The sequence below is a fragment of the Rhinatrema bivittatum genome, chromosome 5 (assembly GCF_901001135.1).
Source record: "Rhinatrema bivittatum chromosome 5, aRhiBiv1.1, whole genome shotgun sequence".
Lineage (NCBI taxonomy): Eukaryota > Metazoa > Chordata > Amphibia > Gymnophiona > Rhinatrematidae > Rhinatrema > Rhinatrema bivittatum.
In genome coordinates this window covers 350,284,429-350,305,367 of record NC_042619.1, presented here as the reverse complement: position 1 = coordinate 350,305,367, position 20,939 = coordinate 350,284,429, and the positions used below count along the sequence as shown (strand labels likewise).

Genomic DNA, 20,939 nt, shown 5'->3' with positions numbered 1-20,939 from the left:
CTGTGTTTGTACTTTGCTTTCCACTGTTAGGCTTCTTTCCTTAGGATCTGAGCAGGTCTTTTGCACAGATCTGAAGAGAAGTAAAAAAATTGTGACCTACAAAATGAGCAACTTCTCGGTGCACTGCTGAGGTCAGAAGGTCAGTCCAGACACACAGGTCCAGCACCGCAGTGCGAGATGCTCCAGGGCGATCCCAGAGCGACTCTGTGTGGCCGCGCACCTTACAGGGAATGAGGTCTCTGATATTTCTCTGTCCTCCGACGGCTTGTAATATAAATATTCCCTTCTAGATGCTGACCCCCCTATTCTGATAGGGCAGAGTCTGACCGTGAATACTGAATCTTGCTTTTTTTTTTTTTTTTACTCCGTTTCGTGTGTCCACGTAACTTGTTTTATATTTTGCACTTGTGGATCACTGCACTTGCAAAAGACTTGCAGCTATTTATAGGGAATACAATGGGGAAAATTACCTATGTAACAAATCAATAAATACAACCTAAACATATCAGAATTACATACATTATAATATATTCAAAAATACAACAACGACGACTCCCAGAACCGAACCAAGATAAAGTGAAGGAACCGGTTATTATGAACCGGCAGGAAGTGAAACAGGGATTTCAGGATGCAAAAAGCAGTGACTCGGGCTTAACGGATGCAAGCAAAATGTCTGTCTCAGATGTTTAAGAAGGATATGAATAACTGGTTATAAAAAGGATTCAGAGTTATAAGACTGGAGGGGGGGGGGCTTAATTATTCAACACTTGATTTAAAACTACAACAGTCTTGGTGATTCTCCGGTGTCTCCTGCCTTTTGTTATGTGTGTTTGGGTGGGCCTCCATTCTGAATTAGATTTTTGAAGTGTTCCATTTTTTCTACGCCTTTCCTGTCATTAGAACTGCAGCATGCCGTGAGCTATTTATTAGTTACCCTTATGTCTGTCTGGTTGGATTATAAATTTAAAAAAAACAAGGGGCGTTGAGACCACAGCTCAGTAGATAGGCCCTGGGCATAGGTCAGGGGGAAATAAACTATAGTTATTTAACAAGATATATTACTCCTTGAGTGAGGTGAGATTTAAACTTATTCAGCAGTAATAAAGTCCTATTATCTGGCATAGATGGGGGAACAGTCCGTGCAGGTTAATCTGTGAATAGCTGATAGCCCCCCAGCTTCCAGTTCCAAGCAGCAGCCCACAGGGAACAGGAGGAGAGGGGAGGATGCTGGGGCAGACAGAGCCCACGGCAGAACAGAGAAAAGCTTTTCTCTATCCAGCCCATCTCCTCCTGTGCCTTGCAATGAGCAGGCAGGGATAGGGTAATGCAGGAGTGGACAAAACACAAACAGAGCAGAGCAGAGCGAAGCTACTTCACTCCCTAACGTTGATTAGCATTCTGTTAAAAAAAGAAAAAAGAAAAAGGTCCCACTGTGAGATAGTTACTTGAGCTTTCTGGTTGCTTGAGTGCCAGATAACGAGGCTTTTACTGTAGTTAATATTTGGTTGCATTATTATCTAGCAAACTAAAAAGCTGTTTTATTTCTGTAGGGAAATTGGCATATTGAAAAATAACAAAATATCTCAGTACCGTTTCTAAATTTAATATTATAGTTGGCTCGTAGAAGTGGGGCAAATGTCTACTTGTCTGTACATCCGGCTTCCGAGGCCCATTACCAAATCTGCCTTTGAAAGCAGATTTCCTGAACATTAGGCATGCGGTGTCAGAGCTAACAATGAATACGGGGACACGCCACCAGTTACTGTGGAAGGCACAGGGAGCGGAGCTTGCACAGAGGAGAGACTCTAGGAATTTATTTTCAAAAAATCTTTTGTTCTGCAACTTCCTAATATCTAATCGGTGGAACAGAAGCAAACACATGAAAGACCAATAGCAGCCTCCATCGCCACCACATAGAAAAGAACAGACAAAAATCACCTGTGCATTTGGATTTCACTTTCTGCAACAGCATCACCTGCTTCTTTGCAAACTTGATGAGCTCTTCCTTGGGCAGAGTATCCAGCTGGAAATACAGAAACGTTCCACGTGTTACATTTCACAGTCTGGTTACAGAGAACAATAAAAACAACTAACCACAACTGGAACTGGATCTGGCCATTCTAAAAAGGTCTACGTGAATACCCTGCTCAACACCACATTAGAGCAGCCTTAACGGCAAACAACAATCCTTTCCTCAGATAAAACACAATTTTAAATTACATTTCTCTTAAGTGTTCAAAAGCTCCTTTAACCCAACCATTCTACGTAAAGGGAAATGCTGCTAATAACGCAGTCATACACCAGGGTACTAAAGCTTTTAGAAAACAAAGGGCCAGCCAAAATATTTTAGCAGTAAGGGGGAAAAAAAAATGTCATTGGGGCTCTTTTAATTTTGTCTTATTTTCTGCATTTTGTTTTGTACTTCCTTTTTTATATTTTGTTTTGTTGTTTTTGGTTTTTTTTTAACTTTCTTTGCACTCTTCCCCTTTCTTCCATTCCCCCAGCGTCTCCTCTCTCCTGTGGACCACTAGCCCCATTCCCCCAGCTGCCCCAGCATCACTGCGTCGGTCCCTATGGGGCCCAAAAGCAGCACTCCCCCTCCCCCGTCCGTCCGTGCCATCAGCGGGGGCCTCACCAACCATTTAAGGCCTGCTCCGGCACCAGGCACCACATTACAGGCTCCTGGGCGACGGGGTGCTTAGGAGTTTTGTAGCAGTGGGAAATAGAGCCTTAGAAAGAATGAGCGGACTCATGGGCTCTTATCTAAAATAAGAGTACAGTCATAACACAAGGCGGATAACTTTGGTGCATTTTTTTTTTTATGTTTTGGAACAAGGTAAGAAGCTAAACAAAACATAGGGGCCGATGGAATAAGCGGCACAAAACCTGCGGCAGGGTTTTTTGTGCACGGAATTGTGCCGGCTTTCCCGTGCCGACACCGTGCGCGTACGTAACAACGCGCTCAGAGCGTATAACACACACGTGCACAAAACGCACACAAAAAAAACCCGGCGGCAAATGGCAGGCAGAGGAGGCAATTATCCATTCGCGGGCTACGCAGAAAACCGCGCTAGCAGGGAAAACAGCGTGGGGGGGGGGGGGGGTTAAAGGGGTCAGGGCAGAGGTTAAATGAGAGCGCCCGGTGCTCGCTGACCGCGGTCACCCCTGCTGCGGCTCTGGGCAGCGTCAGCGTTTGTCTGTAGGGCCTCCGAGATCACCGGTCCATCCGCCCCCCCCCCCCCAACTCCCGCTCTCTCTCCCAGTGGGACCCGTCCATGCCGAGCAGCCCCCAGCGCCCGGCAAGGAGAAGGCTGCACGGACAGGCCAGCACACCAATGCCAGCAGCGGAGTAAAAGGGACAAAGCGATAGCAGCTGAAACTATTTTCAAACAGCACTAACATGAAATAGTTGGAAATGAGCCTGCAACATTTTTTTTCCCCAATCAGAGCCCGTTTCAAGTTCCTGTTTTTTCCCGGCAGCTTTCTGCATAGGGTTTTTTATGCAGGATTGGCGCGTGTATTAGTTATTCCACCGGGGGGAGGGGGGGTTTGCGTGTATCTCATTTGCATGCCCTCCCCTTATTGCATCCTATGGAGGCGCCTGCTTTTGCTGCAGGCGAAAAAAAAAAAAAAAAAAAAAGAATAGCAGCACCAATTTCAGCGCAGGTCTTATTATATCCGCCCCATAAAAAGGTAAAAAAAAACAAGACCAAAGAATAAGTCTCAGTTTTTAATACACAAAACTCCCCTCCAATCTTGCCTTTAAATTTTTGTTTAATTTCCATGTCATTCTATCCTCCTTCCCTTGCGGCCACCTCCCAAAGCCGCTCCACGCTGTCGCTGGTTTCCACTTCTCTCCCCCTTCACACTAAGAAGAACATAAGAACATAAGAAATTGCCATGCTGGGTCAGACCAAGGGTCCATCAAGCCCAGCATCCTGTTTCCAATAGTGGCCAAAACCAGGCCATAAGAACCTGGCAATTACCCAAACACTAAGAAGATCCCATGCTACTGATACAATTAATAGCAGTGGCTATTCCCTAAGTAAAATTGATTAATAGCCATTAATGGACTTCTCCTCCAAGAACTTATCCAAACCTTTTTTGAACCCAGCTACACTAACTGCACTAACCACATCCTCTGGCAACAAATTCCAGAGCTTTATTGTGCGTTGAGTGAAAAAGAATTTTCTCTGATTAGTCTTAAATGTGCTACTTGCTAACTTCATGGAGTGCCCCCTAGTCCTTCTATTATCCGAAAGAGTAAATAACCGAGTCACATCTACTTGTTCTAGAAGTCTCATGATCTTAAAGACCTTTATCATATCCCCCCCTCAGCCGTCTCTTCTCCAAGCTGAACAGCCCTAACCTCTTCAGCCTTTCCTCATAGGGGAGCTGTTCCATCCCCTTTATCATTTTGGTTTCCCTTCTCTGTACCTTCTCCATCGCAACTATATCTTTTTTGAGATGCGGCGACCAGAATTGTAATCCACTTGTGATTTAACTATTCTGAATAATTTTATATCTGCAAATTTGATAACTTCACTCGTCGAATTCCTTTCCAGATCATTTATAAATATATTGAAAAGCATCGGTCCAAGTACAGATCCCTGAGGCACTCCACTGTTTACTCTTTTCCACTGAGAAAATTGACCATTTAGTCCTACTCTCTGTTTCCTGTCTTTTAACCAGTTTGTAATCCACGAAAGGACATCGCCTCCTATCCCATGACTTTTTAGTTTTCTTAGAAGCCCTCTCATGAGGGACTTTGTCAAATGCCTTCTGAAAATCCAAATACACTACATCTACCGGTTCACCTTTATCCACATGTTTATTAACCCCTTCAAAAAAATGAAGCAGATTTGTTAGGCAAGACCTCCCTTGGGTAAATCCATGTTGACTGTGTCCCATTAAACCATGTCTTTCTATATGCTCTACGATTTTGATCTTGAGAATAGTTTCCACTATTTTTCCCGGCACTGAAGTCAGGATCACCGGTCTATAGTTTCCTGGATCGCCCCTGGAGCCCTTTTTAAATATTGGGGTTACATTGGCCACCCTCCAGTCTTCAGGTGCAATGGATGATTTTAATTATAGGTTACAATGTTAATGATAGGTGCTGTGTTACAGGATAACATCGCGTACACCTCTGATGAAATGCTGAATAATAAAAGCAGATCTGGCTGGATTCTTTGAAATATCAACTTACTTGGTTTTAGCACTCACAGGTTTCTCTTGATTGTATTTCAAAGGTCATTTTTTGGGTGTGCCAATCTATTTTTATACTTTGCTGGAATGAGGAGTGCACATCTTTTAATATGACTGCTCCCTGCTCTTTAAAACTCACCGGCGCAAGAATATCTGGTGTCCTAGGTGAAACTTCAATCAAGTGCCCCCTCCCCCCGATTCACTTACTGATTGCAGATCCAGCACAGCTCTTCCTCCTACTGGCGGCACTGGGTATAGCACAGTGCGCCCTTCTTTGGCAGAACTGGCTCGGCACCACTTTAGGCCTTGCCCTGGGAGGATTTTGCTTCTCCAAACATTTTGGTGCTCTAGGCGACCATCTAGTTTGCCTAATGGCCTTGATCTGCGCCCCCCCCCATGCTGGCAGGCTGCCTTCCCTTTCAAGCTTTCTGTGGCCTCAGATGTTAGGCAAGGCTGATGCAAACATATCTGGCACCCTAGGTAAACATTTGGTCATTCACACCCCCTTCCCCAAATTAACCAGCAGAGTCAGTAGCTCCAACACATCACCCCCCTTTTTTTTTTTTTTTTTTTTTTAAATTAGCAGTGGAACAGCACTCCTCTAGATATCAAACTGGCTGGACTCTGCCAACCCCAAAATCTTGGGGCTCAAGGCTACCGCCTACTTTGCCTATGGAAGCACCCGCCTTACTTGGGTGCAAAATCTGTATACTAGCTTCATTTTTAATGGAGAAATTACTTACCTGATAATTTCGTTTTCCTTAGTGTAGACAGATGGACTCAGGACCAATGGGCAGATTTCAATCTGACGTCAGCCCTGGTACATGTAAGTGATGTATATTTTTTACGTGCCGCAGTATATAAGAATCACTAAATAAATAAATAAATGTACCCCTGCAGGAAGTGCAGCTCTTCTGTATTCTCCTCGAAAAGCATTGTGGATATATGTGTGACTGACTAATTTGAATAACGATTAACTTTATAACTTGGTTAACTTAATTAATTTGATCCAGTTGAATTGGTTATAGCTGGAGACCACCAGTGCCCTCCACCAAGAAACGTCAACACCCGGTAGGATGGGTGTCCTAGCTGAAGGAAAGCATGTGAATCACTCGCTCTCGGGGATGTCACCTGAGAATTCCATGAGTAACGGCAGAAGTGGGTGGGATGCTGAGTCCATCTGTCATAAGAACATAAGAACATAAGAAAATGCCATACTGGGTCAGACCAAGGGTCCATCAAGCCCAGCATCCTGTTTCCAACAGTGGCCAATCCAGGCCATAAGAACCTGGCAAGTACCCAAAAACTAAGTCTATTCCATGTAACCATTGCTAATGGCAGTGGCTATTCTCTAAGTGAACTTAATAGCAGGTAATGGACTTCTCCTCCAAGAACTTATCCAATCCTTTTTTGTCTACACTAAGGAAAATGAAATTATCAGGTAAGTAATTTCTCCATTTCCTAGTGTGTAGCAGATGGACTCAGGAACAATGGGATGTATAAAGGCTACTCCCGAACTGGGTGGGAGGCTGCCCCTGACCCACTTAGTACTGCCCTTGCAAATGCTGTGTCCTCCTGAGCTTGAACATCCAGGCGGTAAAACCTGGAGAAGGTGTGGATGAAAGACCTGCAGATCTCGGCGGGTGACAGCATCTTGGTTTCCGCCCAGGACACTGGCTGGGCTCTAGTGGAATGGGCCTTTACTTGTAGAGGCGGTGGCTTGCCTGCTTCTACGTAGGCCGCCTTGATGACGTCTTTGATCCAGCGGGCTATGGTTGCTCGCAAGGCCGCTTCCCCGTGCTTCTTCCCGTTGTGAAGGACGAATAGATGGTCCGTCTTTCGTACGGATTCCGACCTTTCCAGGTATCGGACTAGGAGTCTGCCAACGTTGAGACAGCATAGACTTCGAGCCTCTTCCAAATTCTTATGCTCATCTGGCAATGGTAGCGAGATGGCTTGGTTGATATGGAAGTGAGACACTACTTTGGGGAGGAACGACGGAATTGTGCGTAACTGAATGTTACGCACAATTCCTCAGACTTCCCGGGGTAAGTCTGAGGAACGGCTCCTGGCAGGACAGTGCTTGTAGCTCAGATATACGACGGGCCAAACAGACTGCCAGCAGGAAGGCTGTCTTCAATGTTAATAGTCAGAGAGACAGGCCATGGAGAGGTCTGAAGGAGGTTCCTCTAGGACCAGGTTTAGGGGGCGGTCGGATCTGCTTGACTCCTTTCAGAAAGCAGGAGACATCCAGGTGAGAGGCTATGCTGCCACTCTCGCTCTTGGTTTCGTAGCATGATAATGCAGCCACTTTTACCTTGATGGAGTTGAGAGACAATCCCTTCTGTAGGCCGTTCTGCAGGAATTCCAAAATCGCAGGAATTTTGACTGAGCGTGGTATGATGTCGTGGTCCTCGCACCAAGCTTCGAATACTCTCCAAATCCTTATGTATGTTAGGGATGTGGAGAACTTGCGTGCTCGGAGTAGGGTGTCAATTACTGCCCCCGAGTATCCGCTCTTCCTCAGGCAAGTCCTCTCAATGGCCAGACCGTAAGAGAGAATCGAGCTGGATCCTCGTGGAGGATCGGTCCCTGTTGGAGCAGGTCTCTGTGTGGAGGTAGCGGAAGGGAGCTCCCTGTCAGCAATCTTCGCATGTCTGCGTACCATGGTCTTCTTGGCCAGTCCGGGGCCACTAGAAGTACTGGTCCCCTGTGGTGTTCTATCTTGTGGAAGATTGCGCCCAATAGGGGCCATGCAGGAAGGCGTATAACAGAGTCTCCTGTGGCCAGGTCTGTACCAGGGTATTGATTCTCTGGGCCTGGGGTTTCTGCCTGCGGTTGAAGAAACTGGGCACTTGGGCATTGGACTGGTTTGCCAGGAAGTTCATGGTTGGTGTTCCCCAACGGTTTACTATCAATTGGAATGCTGTGGTCGACAGCCTCCATTCTCCTGGTTCTAGACTTTCTCTGCTGAGGAAATCCGCCGCGACGTTGTCTTTCCCGGTGATGTGGACGGCCGAGATCTCTTGAAGATTCGCTTCCATCCATGACATTAGGGAGTCTATTTCCAGAGACATCGGTTGGCTTCTGGTTCCTCCCTGACGGTTGATGTAGGCCACAGTTGTGGCATTGTCCATCATTACTCTGACTGCTTTGTCTCAGAGTCTGTGACCAAACTGTAGGCAGGCTAATCTGACTGCCCGGGCTTCTAGGCAATTGATGTTCCATCCAGACTCTTCTTTGTTCCACTGCCCTTGGGCGGTTAGCTCCTGGTAGTGTGCTCCCCATCCTCGTAGGCTGGCATCCATGGTGAGCAGGATCCAGGTTGGTGAGGATAGTCTCGTTCCCTGGCTCAGATGGCCTTCTTGTAGCCACCATCGTAGTTGGGCCCGAACTCTGTCCGGGAACTGAAGACGTACGGTTAGTTCTAGGACAGTGGGGGGCGCTAGTGAGCAGCGCTAGCGGATGGTCGCATAGGAACTCGTGCTCCCTCCCAAGGCTCCTATTTTGCTCATAATTTGTGGATAACGGGGACTTTTATTATCTCTAAGTTGGGTACATAGCTGCCGAATCGGGTGGGATGGCTGCGAGGAAACGAGCTGCTGACTTGAAGCAATTTGCCTTCAGTAAAGTGGCGGACATGCTCGTCCAGGAGGATGACGACGCACAGGCCTGTCAGCCACGGGCTGAATTAGAGGAGCCAGTGGAAGTGGGCACTGGGACGAGCCCTACGATTGAGCCCGGGTTGGGAGGCCTCCATCCTGATTTACCCACCCGCTCGGAAATACGCAATTGGTTTTGTGAGATCCGAGCTGATCTTAAAAGTTACAAGTCGGAGCTCCAGGAACGCATGGGTGAATTGAGGGAAGACTTGAACGCGGTCGGGCGCCGCGTGGACGATCTGGACGTACGCGCTGATAACCAGAGCGCTCACCTGGACGTTTTGAATCAGCAAAACACCCAATTTCGCCAATCTATGGAGCTGATGTCCGAAAAACTCGAGGACCTCGAGAACCGCTCTCGGCGCTCCAACATCCGGATACGAGGAGTTCTAGGACAGTGGATTCCATCGTGATAGTAGTGAGCGTTGTAGGGATCTCATGTGAGCTTGTGCCCATGGCACTACTTCCAGTGTGGATTCCATGAGGCCGAGGACTTGTAGGTAGTCCCATGCTGTGGGGCGAAGTTTGCTCAACAGGGATCGTAACTGGGTCATCAGTTTTGATCTCCTTGTCGGTATCAGGATGACCTTGTCTTGTTTGGTGTCAAACCGGACTCCCAAGTATTCTAGAGATTGGGAGGGCTGCAGGCAGCTCTTGTTTGTGTTGACCACCCACCCGAGGCTCTCCAGTAGAGTTTTGACTCTGTTGATTGCCTGGTGGCTTTCCTCTGGGGATTTCGCCCTGATCAGCCAATCGTCTAGATAAGGGTGCAAGCGGATTCCTTCCTTCCTCAGTGTTGCTGCCACCACCACTATGATCTTGGTGAACGTCCAGGGTGCAGTGGCTAACCCGAATGGTAGTGCCCGGAACTGGTAGTGCCGGTCCAGGATCGAGAAGCATAGAAAACGCTGATGCTCTTGATGGATCGAAATGTGTAGGTAGGCTTCCGACAGATCCAGGGACGTAAGGAACTCTCCCGGTTGTATCACCCTTATTCCCGAGCATAGGGTTTCCATGCAGAAGCGAGGAATCTTCAGGTGAAGGTTGACCGCCTTGAGGTCCAGGATGGGTCTGAATGTTCCCTTCTTTCTTGGGGATGATAAAATAGATGGAATAATGTCCAGTATTTATTTGTTGTGGAAGCACCAGTGTTATAGCTTCTAAGGCTAGCAATCTGGTCAGAGTAGCTTCCACTGCCATCTTCTTGGAAGGGTCGTGGCAGGGGGATTCCACAAACTTGTCTGGAGGGGGGGTGGTGGAAATCCAGGTAATATCCCTCTCGAATGATGGATAGGACCCACTTGTCCAAAGTTATCTCGACCCATCTTTGGTAGAATAGGGCAAGTCTGCCCCCTATGGCTTCTTCCTTTGGACGGGTCGGCTGATTTTCATTGTGGGGTGTGGCTGGGGCCTGGGCCAGAGCTGGCTCCCCTTTTGTTGTGCTTGTTCCAAAAGGACTGGCTTCAGCCTGCGGGGTGGGCCGCTTCATATGTGGGTTGAAGTGCTGTGATCCTCTGCCCCTGGAGGTTCGGGAGAAGGATCGCTGGTTTCTCTTATTCCTGTCCTCTGGTAGCTGTGGCAGTGGGGACTCGCCCAATCTGTTGGCTAGTTTCTCTAGTTCGCTTCCAAACAGGAGTGTTCCCTTGAAAGGCATCCTTGTGAGTCTCGTTTTGGAGGATGCGCCGACCGACCAGTTTCGGAGCCAGAGTTGTCTTCTGGCTGCCATGGCGTCCGCGAGGAATGATACTGCTGGTTCCAGGGCCTCCCCAGGAGTATTGTTGCTGGTCTGTTATAAGCAGGCGCATGTCACCGCAGCACAGCAGGCCGCGATCTGTGAAGACATAGCGGAGACGTCAAAGGACTGTTTGAGGATAGATTCCAGACATCTGTCTTGAGCATCCTTTAGTGCTGCTCCTCCCTCCACTGGGATAGTAGTGCGCTTCGAGACCGCGCAGACCATGGCATCCACTTTCGGACATGCCAGGAGATTTTTGGCGGCTGGGTCCAGAGGGTACATGACTGGCAGAGCCCGCCCCCCTTTGAACAGTTTCCGGGGCATCCCATTCCAGGTCAATTAGTTGCTGGGGATGGCAAAACCCAGGGGCTAGATTTAAAGGTCTGTGTCATGTCAGCTAGAATCCAGACGCAGTCGCAGCTGAGGCCGATTCTGACTGCAGTACCGCTGTTTCAAATGCTTTTATTTCTTACTCTATAGAAGAAAAGCAAGATTAAAGTGTGGCCCTCGGGCTAAACACTGCCTTTCCTACCCCCCGCCCACTTGCTGTCTGCATGTCACAGGTGATTAGCTCTGAAAGTATTCACAGAAGGAAGTCTCCATCCTGCTTGGAAGCTATACAAATCCATGCAGGTACACACCTTCCTCCACTAGCACCAGAAACCAGATCACACTATATTGCAAGTTTTATATTTTATGTACTTCATGATATATGTTTTAGATTCTGCCTCGAGCACCTGCTGGAGAGGCAATTATAAGAACTTTAGGTAAATAAATAAAATGGTTTCCCTTTTGGCTTCCTTACTCCCAAATATACTACAGTATTTCCAACCGATCTAGTCAAACTGCACTCCAGGGCACAGAGGAGAAGCTGTGTTAATTAGTATTAGCAAAAAAAAAACAAACAAAAAAAAAACAACCCACAGGCACCTTACAGACCAAAGGATGTATTGAAGCATAAGTTTGAGGACTAGAGTTCATGTTATCAAATGCAAGTTACAGGGACGAAACTGACTCTGGTCCTCAAAAACTAACTTCAATAAATCTGTTAGTCTATAAAGGTAGCAGGAGTCTCTGGGTTATATATAGGGAGAAATAATGGAGAAATTACTTACCTGATAATTTTGTTTTCCTTAGTATAGACAGATGGACCCAGAACCAATGGATTTATGCTCCCCTGCCAGCAGATGGAGACTGAGCAAGCTGATGTCACAATATAAATACTCCTGCAGTGACCCCAGCCTGCCAGTATTCTCTTCAAAAGCAACTGTGGACAGACTAGCAAAAAACTTGATTAAAAACAGCCAACCAGAACTGTACTCAACCATCAATAAACACTGACCTCAAGTGAGAACAGAGGTACCCCAATCTAGGGACTGGATGAACACTTACCAGTAATCTCTTGGGATCCATAGCCCCACATGAGGACTATTGACACAATCATTCGGCAGCCGAGGGCAGGAAGCTGAGTCCATCTGTCTACACTAAGGAAAACGAAATTATCAGGTAAGTAATTCTCCATTTCCTAACATGCAGACAGATGGACTCAGGACCAGTGGGATGTACCAAAGCTATGCCCGAACAGGGTAGAAAGCTGCCCGCATTCCAGTCAACACTGAACATACAAAGTCTGCGTCCTCCAGGGTCTGCACATCCAGACGATAAAACCTGGAAAAAGTATGTAGTGAGGACCACATCACAACTCGATAACGTTTTATCAAGGTGCTGGATTGAACTACCGAGTCTGGTTCACTAAAAGTGAGTAATTTAAGAATCATTATCTGTTCCTTTAGCCTCCCTTTCAGAAGGATTGCTTGATAATTGAGAAGGGAAGTGAAAATTGCTGTTTGTGGATCTAATAAATAAGATTAAGACTATGCCTCACTCAAAACGGAAAGCAAAAATTAGGGAGATGGCAGCATCCTCTCCCAAATCGGAGCTTTCTCAACAACGGATCCCAGCTTTTTTCACTCCAACTACAAGCAAGGAACAAGAGGAAAATGTGGCTGCAAGGAGATCTGATATTGAGCGAATATCAGACTCAATAGCCGAAACATCATTAAGCCCTGGTGCACCAAATATCCCCCCACCACCGTATTCCTTACCTGTGGATTTTCTTAAGATAGACTCATTACCTAAGGTGGAGGAGGGAGACCTAGCAGCAATGGGAAAGGTGGTAGTAAAAGGAGCGGAATGTGTGGAACATATCTTGGAGACTCCGCCTGAAATTACTCTGGATTTGCTTTGGAAAGCAATAAAATCTTTAGAAGGAGCCATTATAAATCTTACTAAACTGACTGTGGACTCTAATCAACGTATTAATCTTGTTGAAACATCTTTGGGGGAAGAAGAATATCCATGCTTCAACAGGGAGTCCTCTCAAGGGCCAAACCGTAAGACAGAACAGAGTTTGATCCTCGTGAAGAACTGGCCCCTGCTGCAACAGATCTGTGGAAGACGAAGGGGTTTCTCTACCAGGAGTCTCCCCAGGTCCGTATATCACAGACACCTTGGCCAATCCGGAGCCCCCTGTAGTCTACGATTTTGCGAATGATCCTGCCCTCCAAGGGCCACGGAGGAAAGGCATACAACAACTCATTTTCCGGCCAGGCCTATACGAGAGCATCAACGCCAGGGACCACGGATCTCTCCTATGACTGAAGAAGCGAGGAACCTTCGCATTGCAAGAAGTCGTCAGCAGGTCTAGAGATGGAAGGCCCCAACAATCCACTAGCAGCTGAAATGCCTCGGCGGACAACACCCACTCTCCAAGGTCCAGACTGTCCCTTCTAAGAAAGTCTGTTCTCACGTTGTCCTTTCCTGTGATGTGGGAAGCCAAGATCATCTGTAGATGTCCTTCTGCCCATTCCATAAGCTGGTCTATTTCCAGCAACACTTGCTTGCTCTTGGTTCCTCCCTGGCGACTGAAGTAGGCTACCGACATCGCGGACCGCTTGACCCTATAGTCTGTGGCTGAACTGCAAGTACACCAACCAGACTGCCCATGCTTCCAGGTGATTGATGCTCCAGAGGGCCCCTTTGGCCAACATCCCTGGGCCGCCAGTTGCTGACAGTGAGCTCCCCAACCTTGGAGACTCACATCTGTAATGAGAACCAACCAGTTCGGGGAGGACAAGGACACCCTCCTGCTCAGATGAGCCTCCTGCAACAACCACTGGAGGTAAGAACAGACTTCCATCAGCAAATGGAGGCAAACCGAATAGTTCTGAGAATGCTGGTTCTGAGACAGCAGTGAGCGCTGAAGAGGACGCATATGCACCTTGCCCACAGCACCACTTCCAGGGTTGCCGCCTCAACTTCTGGAGCTGAGCATCCAGCAGAAAAACTTTGCCCTGCCTTGTGTCAAACCAAACTCCCAGATACTCCAATGACTGAAAAGGATGGAGACTGCTCATGGCCAGGTTCACCACCCGACCAAGCTTGGCAAAAAGGAAATTACCTTGTTGGACACCAGGCGGCTCTCTTCCAAAGACTTGGCCTGAATCAGCCAGTCGTCCAAGTACGAGTGCACCAGGATCCCATCGCTCTTCAACGTTGCCACTATAACCTCGGAAATGTTCTAGGGGCGGTGGCTAGACCAAAGGGCAGCACCCAGAATTGATGACGACGACCAGAACCACAAAGCACAGAAAACATTGGTACTCCAAATGGATGGGAATATGAAGGTAGATCTCGGACAGATCCAGGGATGTCAGAAACTCTCCCGATTGCATGACCATTATCACAGAGCGTAAAGTTTCCATGTGAAAATGAGTCACCCACATATGTCAGTTGATGCTCTTGAGATCCAGGATGGGACAAACAGAACCTTCCTTTTTGGGCACAATAAAATAAATGGAATAGCGCCCCATATTTTCCTGAGATATAGGCATGGGAACGCCAACCCTCAGCTGGAGGAGTTTTAGAAGCGTAGATTCTACCACCTGCTTCTTCTGAGGGGAGTGGCAAGGATACACCATGAACACATTCCAAGGAATGCTGCGAAACTCCAGCACATATCCTTCCTATATCACTTCCAGGACCGATTGATACAATGTGATCTCGACCCACCTCTGATAAAAGAGTTAGGCGTCCTATTTCCACTTCCCAAAGGTTGGTTGGCAAACCTTCATTGGGAAGCTCGGGATGATGCACCACCCAAGCCCGCTCCTCTCTTGGAATGTCGGGGACGAAAGGACAGACCTACCAAAAGGCTGAGTCCTCTGAATTGTCAACTTTCTGTACGGACAAAAATGCTTGGAACCCCTGAAACGACCCCTCACAGAAAAGGGGTGTTGCAATGGCTTCTTACCTTCTGGTAATTGGGAAAACTGGAAATTCACCCCACTTACTGGCCAGCTTTTCCAAATCATAGCCCACATCTGCTAAAAAAGGCAGCAGCGGGTACCACAACTGCTCTAGAATTCACCCTAGAATCATCCACCTCCTAAGAGAGAAGCAGACAAGAATGTGCCACCAGAGCGCAACAGGAAGCAACCTGCAAGGTCATTGCCACTGTGTCAAAGGCCTGCTTAAGGACAGACTCAATTTTTCGAACATGCAGTTCCTTCAAGGCCAATCCTCCCCTCCATGGGGATAGTCGTCCACTTAGAAACTGCACAGACTAGCGCATTCACTTTGGGAAAACGCAAATGCTCTCTCACAGCTGGATCCAGAGGGTACAGGCTTTTTAATGCCCGACCCCCCTTTGAAATTTGCGTCATGGGGCGTTCTATTCAAGATCAATCAACTCCTGAATAGCGTCCATAATGGGAAAAAAGCAAGAGGCTTTCTGCAATGAAACTAAAACGGGATTCTTCTTTGGCTCTGACATGGAATTTTCCCCAGGCACTCCCAGCATCTTCAAGGTCTGGGAAGTCAGGGCCGGCAGTTCATCTCTATGAAAAATCAGTAACATCGTCCGATTTGGCTCCAAACCAGGAGGAATTTCCCCATCTTCCAAGGAATCAGCATCTGCCTCATCATTTGGGTCCCTACCAGGAATACCCGTGGTGAACCAAGGTGTGCTTGGTGCTTAACCATAGGAGCGGAAGAGGGAGAGGCCACTGACTGAGGTTCCAACCTGTCAGGAGTGAGCGAAGTAAGAGGACTGCACCTGAACAAATGCCTGCAGACCCTGAAAAAAACTCCACCCAAGAAAAAGCAGCCGGATCCAGGCCAAGCCCAGAAGATACTGGAGCAGGTCCAACTGAACTACCGTCCCCCTGTGGGGAAGCCAGTCAAGGGAGTACCAAGATCTGGCGCACTTCCAGCCAAAGTCGTAACCAGACTATCATCAGACTGGGAGGATCCAGGCTTAGCAAAATCCGAGGAAGATAACTCTCCCAGAGCATCCGAACAGCGCTGACACATGCTGGAAGACAACCCTAATATGACAGGCGACGCAAAGAGAAGGGCACTTAGGCTTCTTGGTTACCGGTGCCATTAGCGGCGCTGTGTGTCCAAACGGCTCATGCTTAAAGTTTACGCATACAAATTTTAGGTGCCCTGGAAATAAGCGTGGCGAGGTGAACACACAACTTGTGCGTCAGGCTGGAGGATATCACTACACTTAAAAAAAAGTTATGAGCACAAAAGGCCCGCCTAATGCCGAGTGCACTGTGCACACCAACGTCCTGCAGAGGGCAGAAGAGCACACAAAGAAGCGAACGAAAACACTGCCACAGCCTACCACACGGCTCGCAGGCAAAGAGCCTAACTGCAGGGACTAGACCACCGGAACTGCTCAACCCGCCAGGTTTCCCAGTTACCCTAACCCCAACAGGAGCGGGAACGAATGTCAGGACAGCACACCGAGCATGGAGACCAGAGGAAGTCCTAAAAACCCCTTTGTCTCTGAAGGTAAAACTTGCCTTTTTTTTTTTTTAAACTTACCTGAGCACAGCGCTTACCGGCCGAGTACAGACACGGTCTCAGTCTGTGGGGGAAGAGGGCAACTGCCGTACTCAGCTTCCTGCACCCGCTGCCTTTCAGATGCTCAAGCAGCTAAGTCCACGCCAGGAACCGGCTACCGGACCAAGGCACACATGTGAGGGACCACAGAAATCACCTCAGGAATTCTCAACTGGGGGAGGGACCTTCAGGTATCACCGCAGGAGAGCGGAGTTTTCGTTTCCTCAATCTAAAATTCTCCTGCCAAAATTCACAGCAATCCCCATAGGGAGATGCACATCCACCATCTGCTGGAGACGGAGAATACTGGCGGGCTGGGGTCACTGCAGGAGCATATATACAGTGATGTCAGCTTGCTCTGTCTCCATCTGCTGGCAGGGGAGCATAACCCACTGGGGTCCTGAGTCCATCTGTCTACACGATAGAACATTTCTGGGTTACACCTACCAGTTGGCTTTTTCCGTCTGTATACAATATCGCAAGACAAACATGTCAAAACTTGATAAATATTTTTTTTTTATTCTTGTGCCATAACTGAGTGGCTCTTATATCCCTTTCAATCTATTATTCTATGGCATTATCTTATTACATACATTCCAATATGTCCCTAAGCGTAGAAACAGAACGTGATGGGAGATAAGGATCATAAGGGTCATCTAAATCTGTGCAACTCGATTCCCATTAAAGTGGCATGGGCACAAGTTAATCTCCGGCTTTCCCTTCACTTCTTTGCAGCTAAGGATTATCCCTTTGAAAAAAAAAAAATCTGTCTGTTCTACAGCTTCCATGGAAAGGTTATTCCAAGCATCTACCACCCTTTCTGAGAAGAATTAGTTTTCTCAATGTTAATCCTGAGCCCTTACGAATCCCATTCACAAATTCACGAAGAGCAGGAAAGGGAGCTGCTGCTGACCCTTACCACAGTGAAGAGGGACGTGGGAGTGGGGGGGGGACGGACGAGGAGGAGGCCGGGATAGAGAGGGAGGGGAGAAGGCCAAGGGAAAGGGAAGAAAAGAAAACCAACCCAAATCAAATGAGACAAATGAGCTGGGGAAGGTGTTTACCTCAGAATTCTGTTACCTCATGAAAAATAAACAGCATAGAAATTACAACAGTTTCAGTATAAAGGAAAAAAAAAAAAAAAGGTCTGTATTTTGACTTAAATTCTATTGTGCGGAGGCCCTGAGTTTGGTTCCTGGGTCAGGTCTTTCACTTCCTGGGTCAGCTGGAGGTGGGAGGAGGGGCAGGAGCCCCATTCACCATGCGACGATACCTGCCTCCCCATTGGCCAGATTCAGGGCTCCCGACTGCAGGATTCTGGAAGGAGCCCTGGGCAGAAATATAAAATAAGGGGAGGAAAATAGCAGCCCAAAGAGGTTGCGAATGAAGGTTTGTGGTGCCGGATCCCAGCCCTGGCTCTGATCGAGCTGGAAACCCAATAGCAGCAGGAAGAAATTGTTACCCACACCCCAAAAAAACCCCCAAAACCCCCAACTCAACCTAACGTTAATAATGATCTCCTGCTGCTAATGCTCTGGGTAGAGGGGGCAGGTCGCAGACCCTTGGCATTACGTGGGCCATCAGCTCCTGCTTTCCGGGCATTGCCTTCCAAGAAACGTCTCTCTTATGAGTCACAAGGACATAATTAATGCGGAGCTCCTGATTAATAAACATCTTCTGTATCCTTAACCCTAAAAGCTTGAGCACTCTCTCTCTCTCTACTTTTCAAGATTTGGGTGAAGAATATGAGCTGGGGGGAAAGAGGAACGTGTGGGGATGAGAGAGAATTGGGAGACAAACTGCAATGGGGAAAGAGTGGGCTATTGCTTTATGGTTGTTAGGTTTTCTGTTTTCAGAGTTTTAATCTGGCAATTGGCACAGCCTTAAGCAGCGCCTTCAGTCAGCACAGATTTCTTTCAACTGCCGGCATTTGGCACAAGGCACCGCCTGTCCCTGCAAGGAGTTGGCGCTGTCTGCAGCTCAAAGCTGCCCTCAGGCTCTGCAGATCGCAGGAAACCAGCGCTTCGCGTTACGGTGCACTATGGCAGTAATTCGGGGGGGGGGGGGGGGGGATTCTGCATCTTGGAATAAGAAGGGTTTTTTCTACTGCAGCTTAAATTACTCAAAGAAAAAGCGATTATAGTGCATTATTTTGACACATTTAGCATGCAGAATTGTTTTATTGTTTTTTAGACCTCTCCTAGGCGTAAGCAATTTCAACTTTATACCATACAGGATTCCAACCAGTTTGTTTCCCCCCAACGTGGATTAGGAGTCCTGTACAGCGCTCCACAGTCTTCCCCTGAAGAAACTCATCCAAGTCCTGTTTCACTCTACGCTCGTTGTTTGCTTCCACAAAATTCTCTTGCTAACTATTTCGCAATGCTTTCTAAAAATAAATAAATCTGTGTTTTATAACGTTCCCCCCTCGAGACTTAGCTTCGTTCAGTTTCAGTGCCTGGGCTTAACCAGTTAGACTGAACGCCGAGCAAATTGCTCAGAAGATCTCTCAGCCTAAGGACACATTAAACCTAAACCCTCAGCCACTATGTCAGTTTCTTCCACCAGTACACTGGTGTCCCAACACAAATAAAGCTTGCTTCTTAACATAAGACAAGCTGGTTATTCATAAAGATCACTAGACATCTGCTACTAATCTCACGTTCCTCATCCAATAGGATGAACAACGAAGCTTAGAAAAGTTTTTTTTGGTCTGGCCTGGCCATTTCATCCTGCTCCGCTTGCGCTTCCAGTTCAGTCCAAACTGGGTCTCTTTTCAGCTACAAAGCAGCTAGCCGGGGAGAGAGGGTTTCCCCTGTATTTTACGTCCACTCGAACTCACCCCAGCTCTTGCGACAATGCTCAGCCGGGGGGGGGGGATCACAAAGCACGGCTCCTTCCAGAAGCCACGCAAGGCGCACCCTACATCCGGTTCAGCAAACGTCACCGTTGCACTTGACCTGCCAACGCTGAATGTTCCCTCCGCAAGAAAGCCCGACTCGGGAACTGGACCCATGACCGGGCAACAGCGCTGCCACGGAGCCGGCCCGCGTTCGGGCTTCTTAACCAGCAGGCACTGCATTTTACTGAACCGGGGGGGGGGACTGTTCAACACCGCTCTACATTTGTGCAGAATACGTAGCTGGTTTCTTACCCTTGACTTGCCCATTCCCGGCATGGAGGGGGAGGCAACCATGTCCTGAGCGGTGTCCTGCAAGAGAATGGAGCACAGCAGATTTACATCTGATTTTGGGAGTCTACCTCTGCCTTTCTGATATTAAAAAAAAAACCCCGTTGGCTTGTGAAACTCTGGGCGAAGCAGTACACTCTCCCATGAGGCAGCTCCACCAGGCCCCAGAAACAATGAGAACGATTAGTATATACTATTTTCATTTCTGATGCTTTAAGACTTAACAATATCCACCAAAAAATTTCCCCATTACATTTTTATTTTCAAAAGTTAACTGGAGTGAAATCAATTTTTATAGATGGGAGGCGGGGCTTCATATATAATCAGCCAATGGTTCCATCCTGATTAAGCACGGTGAATGGTTGAAACACCACCCAACCAACCACCTTAGATACACACACAACTTTTTATTACTTTTTTTATCCCTTTTTTTTTAAATTATTTTCTTCTTTATCAAATCACCAACACAAGCTCGTTAGGCAGCCTCATTACGTACAAATGCTTGTGTTCATCGCGCAGTTTCGCTCAAATAGACCCCCGCTTACAAAACTCAAATCGTCACCAACACACACGCGTGCTACCTCTCAACATACAGACCTCATCCCACCTAGTCCCATTCCTCTCCGTCCAGGCCAAGACACACACACATTCCCTCTATTCCCGTTCCTCCAGCCTCACAGAAAGAGTGCAAGGCACTTGCACACCCGGAGGTTCTGCGAGACACACATGGCGGTCACGGAGTCAGAGAACGGGGCCTTTCTTCTCTATTGCCTTGGTCATTTTCACTTATGAACCACACTGTGCTATTGGGCTCATCTTTACAATAAGGTTGCCTGAAGCCCACTCAGGCCATCTCTACTCAAGCACTAATTTAGGAAAGCAACTGTGCTGCAGCAATCCAGCGAAATATTCATTATACTTAAGCCTTAGATGAAAACGTTGACCATAAACTCGAAATATCTCGACACAGCCTTTGCTTGTTAGATGATTTTATTACTTAATACAGAAAGAAGTTTAGCATGAAATAATAAATTAAATATGGTTGATTTTAAACCTAGATAAGTCTGTTTTTATGGTTTTAGACCGAAAAAAACGTGAACTCAGAAGAGAAAGCTGTGACGCTTAATGATGTAACCAGCTACAGATTAGTAGATACAACTAGGAACCTGGGAATAATCATAGATTATGAATTAAATTTTAAACTTTCTTAGAGAGATGAGCTTTAAGAGGG

At 47.4% G+C, this 20,939-nt stretch overlaps 1 protein-coding gene across 3 annotated transcripts in view; it reads right to left on the bottom strand.

Moving 5' to 3' along the window:
• The window catches only part of GCC2 (GRIP and coiled-coil domain containing 2), a 122,199-nt gene that overhangs the window by 88,112 nt on the left and 13,148 nt on the right, over window positions 1–20,939 (bottom strand). For 2 of the 3 annotated variants that reach the window (XM_029604578.1, XM_029604577.1), the window contains exons 2-3: window positions 19,673–19,729; window positions 1,939–2,023 (exon numbers count right to left, since the gene is read on the bottom strand). In XM_029604578.1, the coding sequence (XP_029460438.1) occupies window positions 1,939–2,023; window positions 19,673–19,729 (142 nt within the window). The remainder of the gene's footprint in view (window positions 1–1,938; window positions 2,024–19,672; window positions 19,730–20,939) is intronic. The other variant, XM_029604579.1, reaches the window with a different exon arrangement.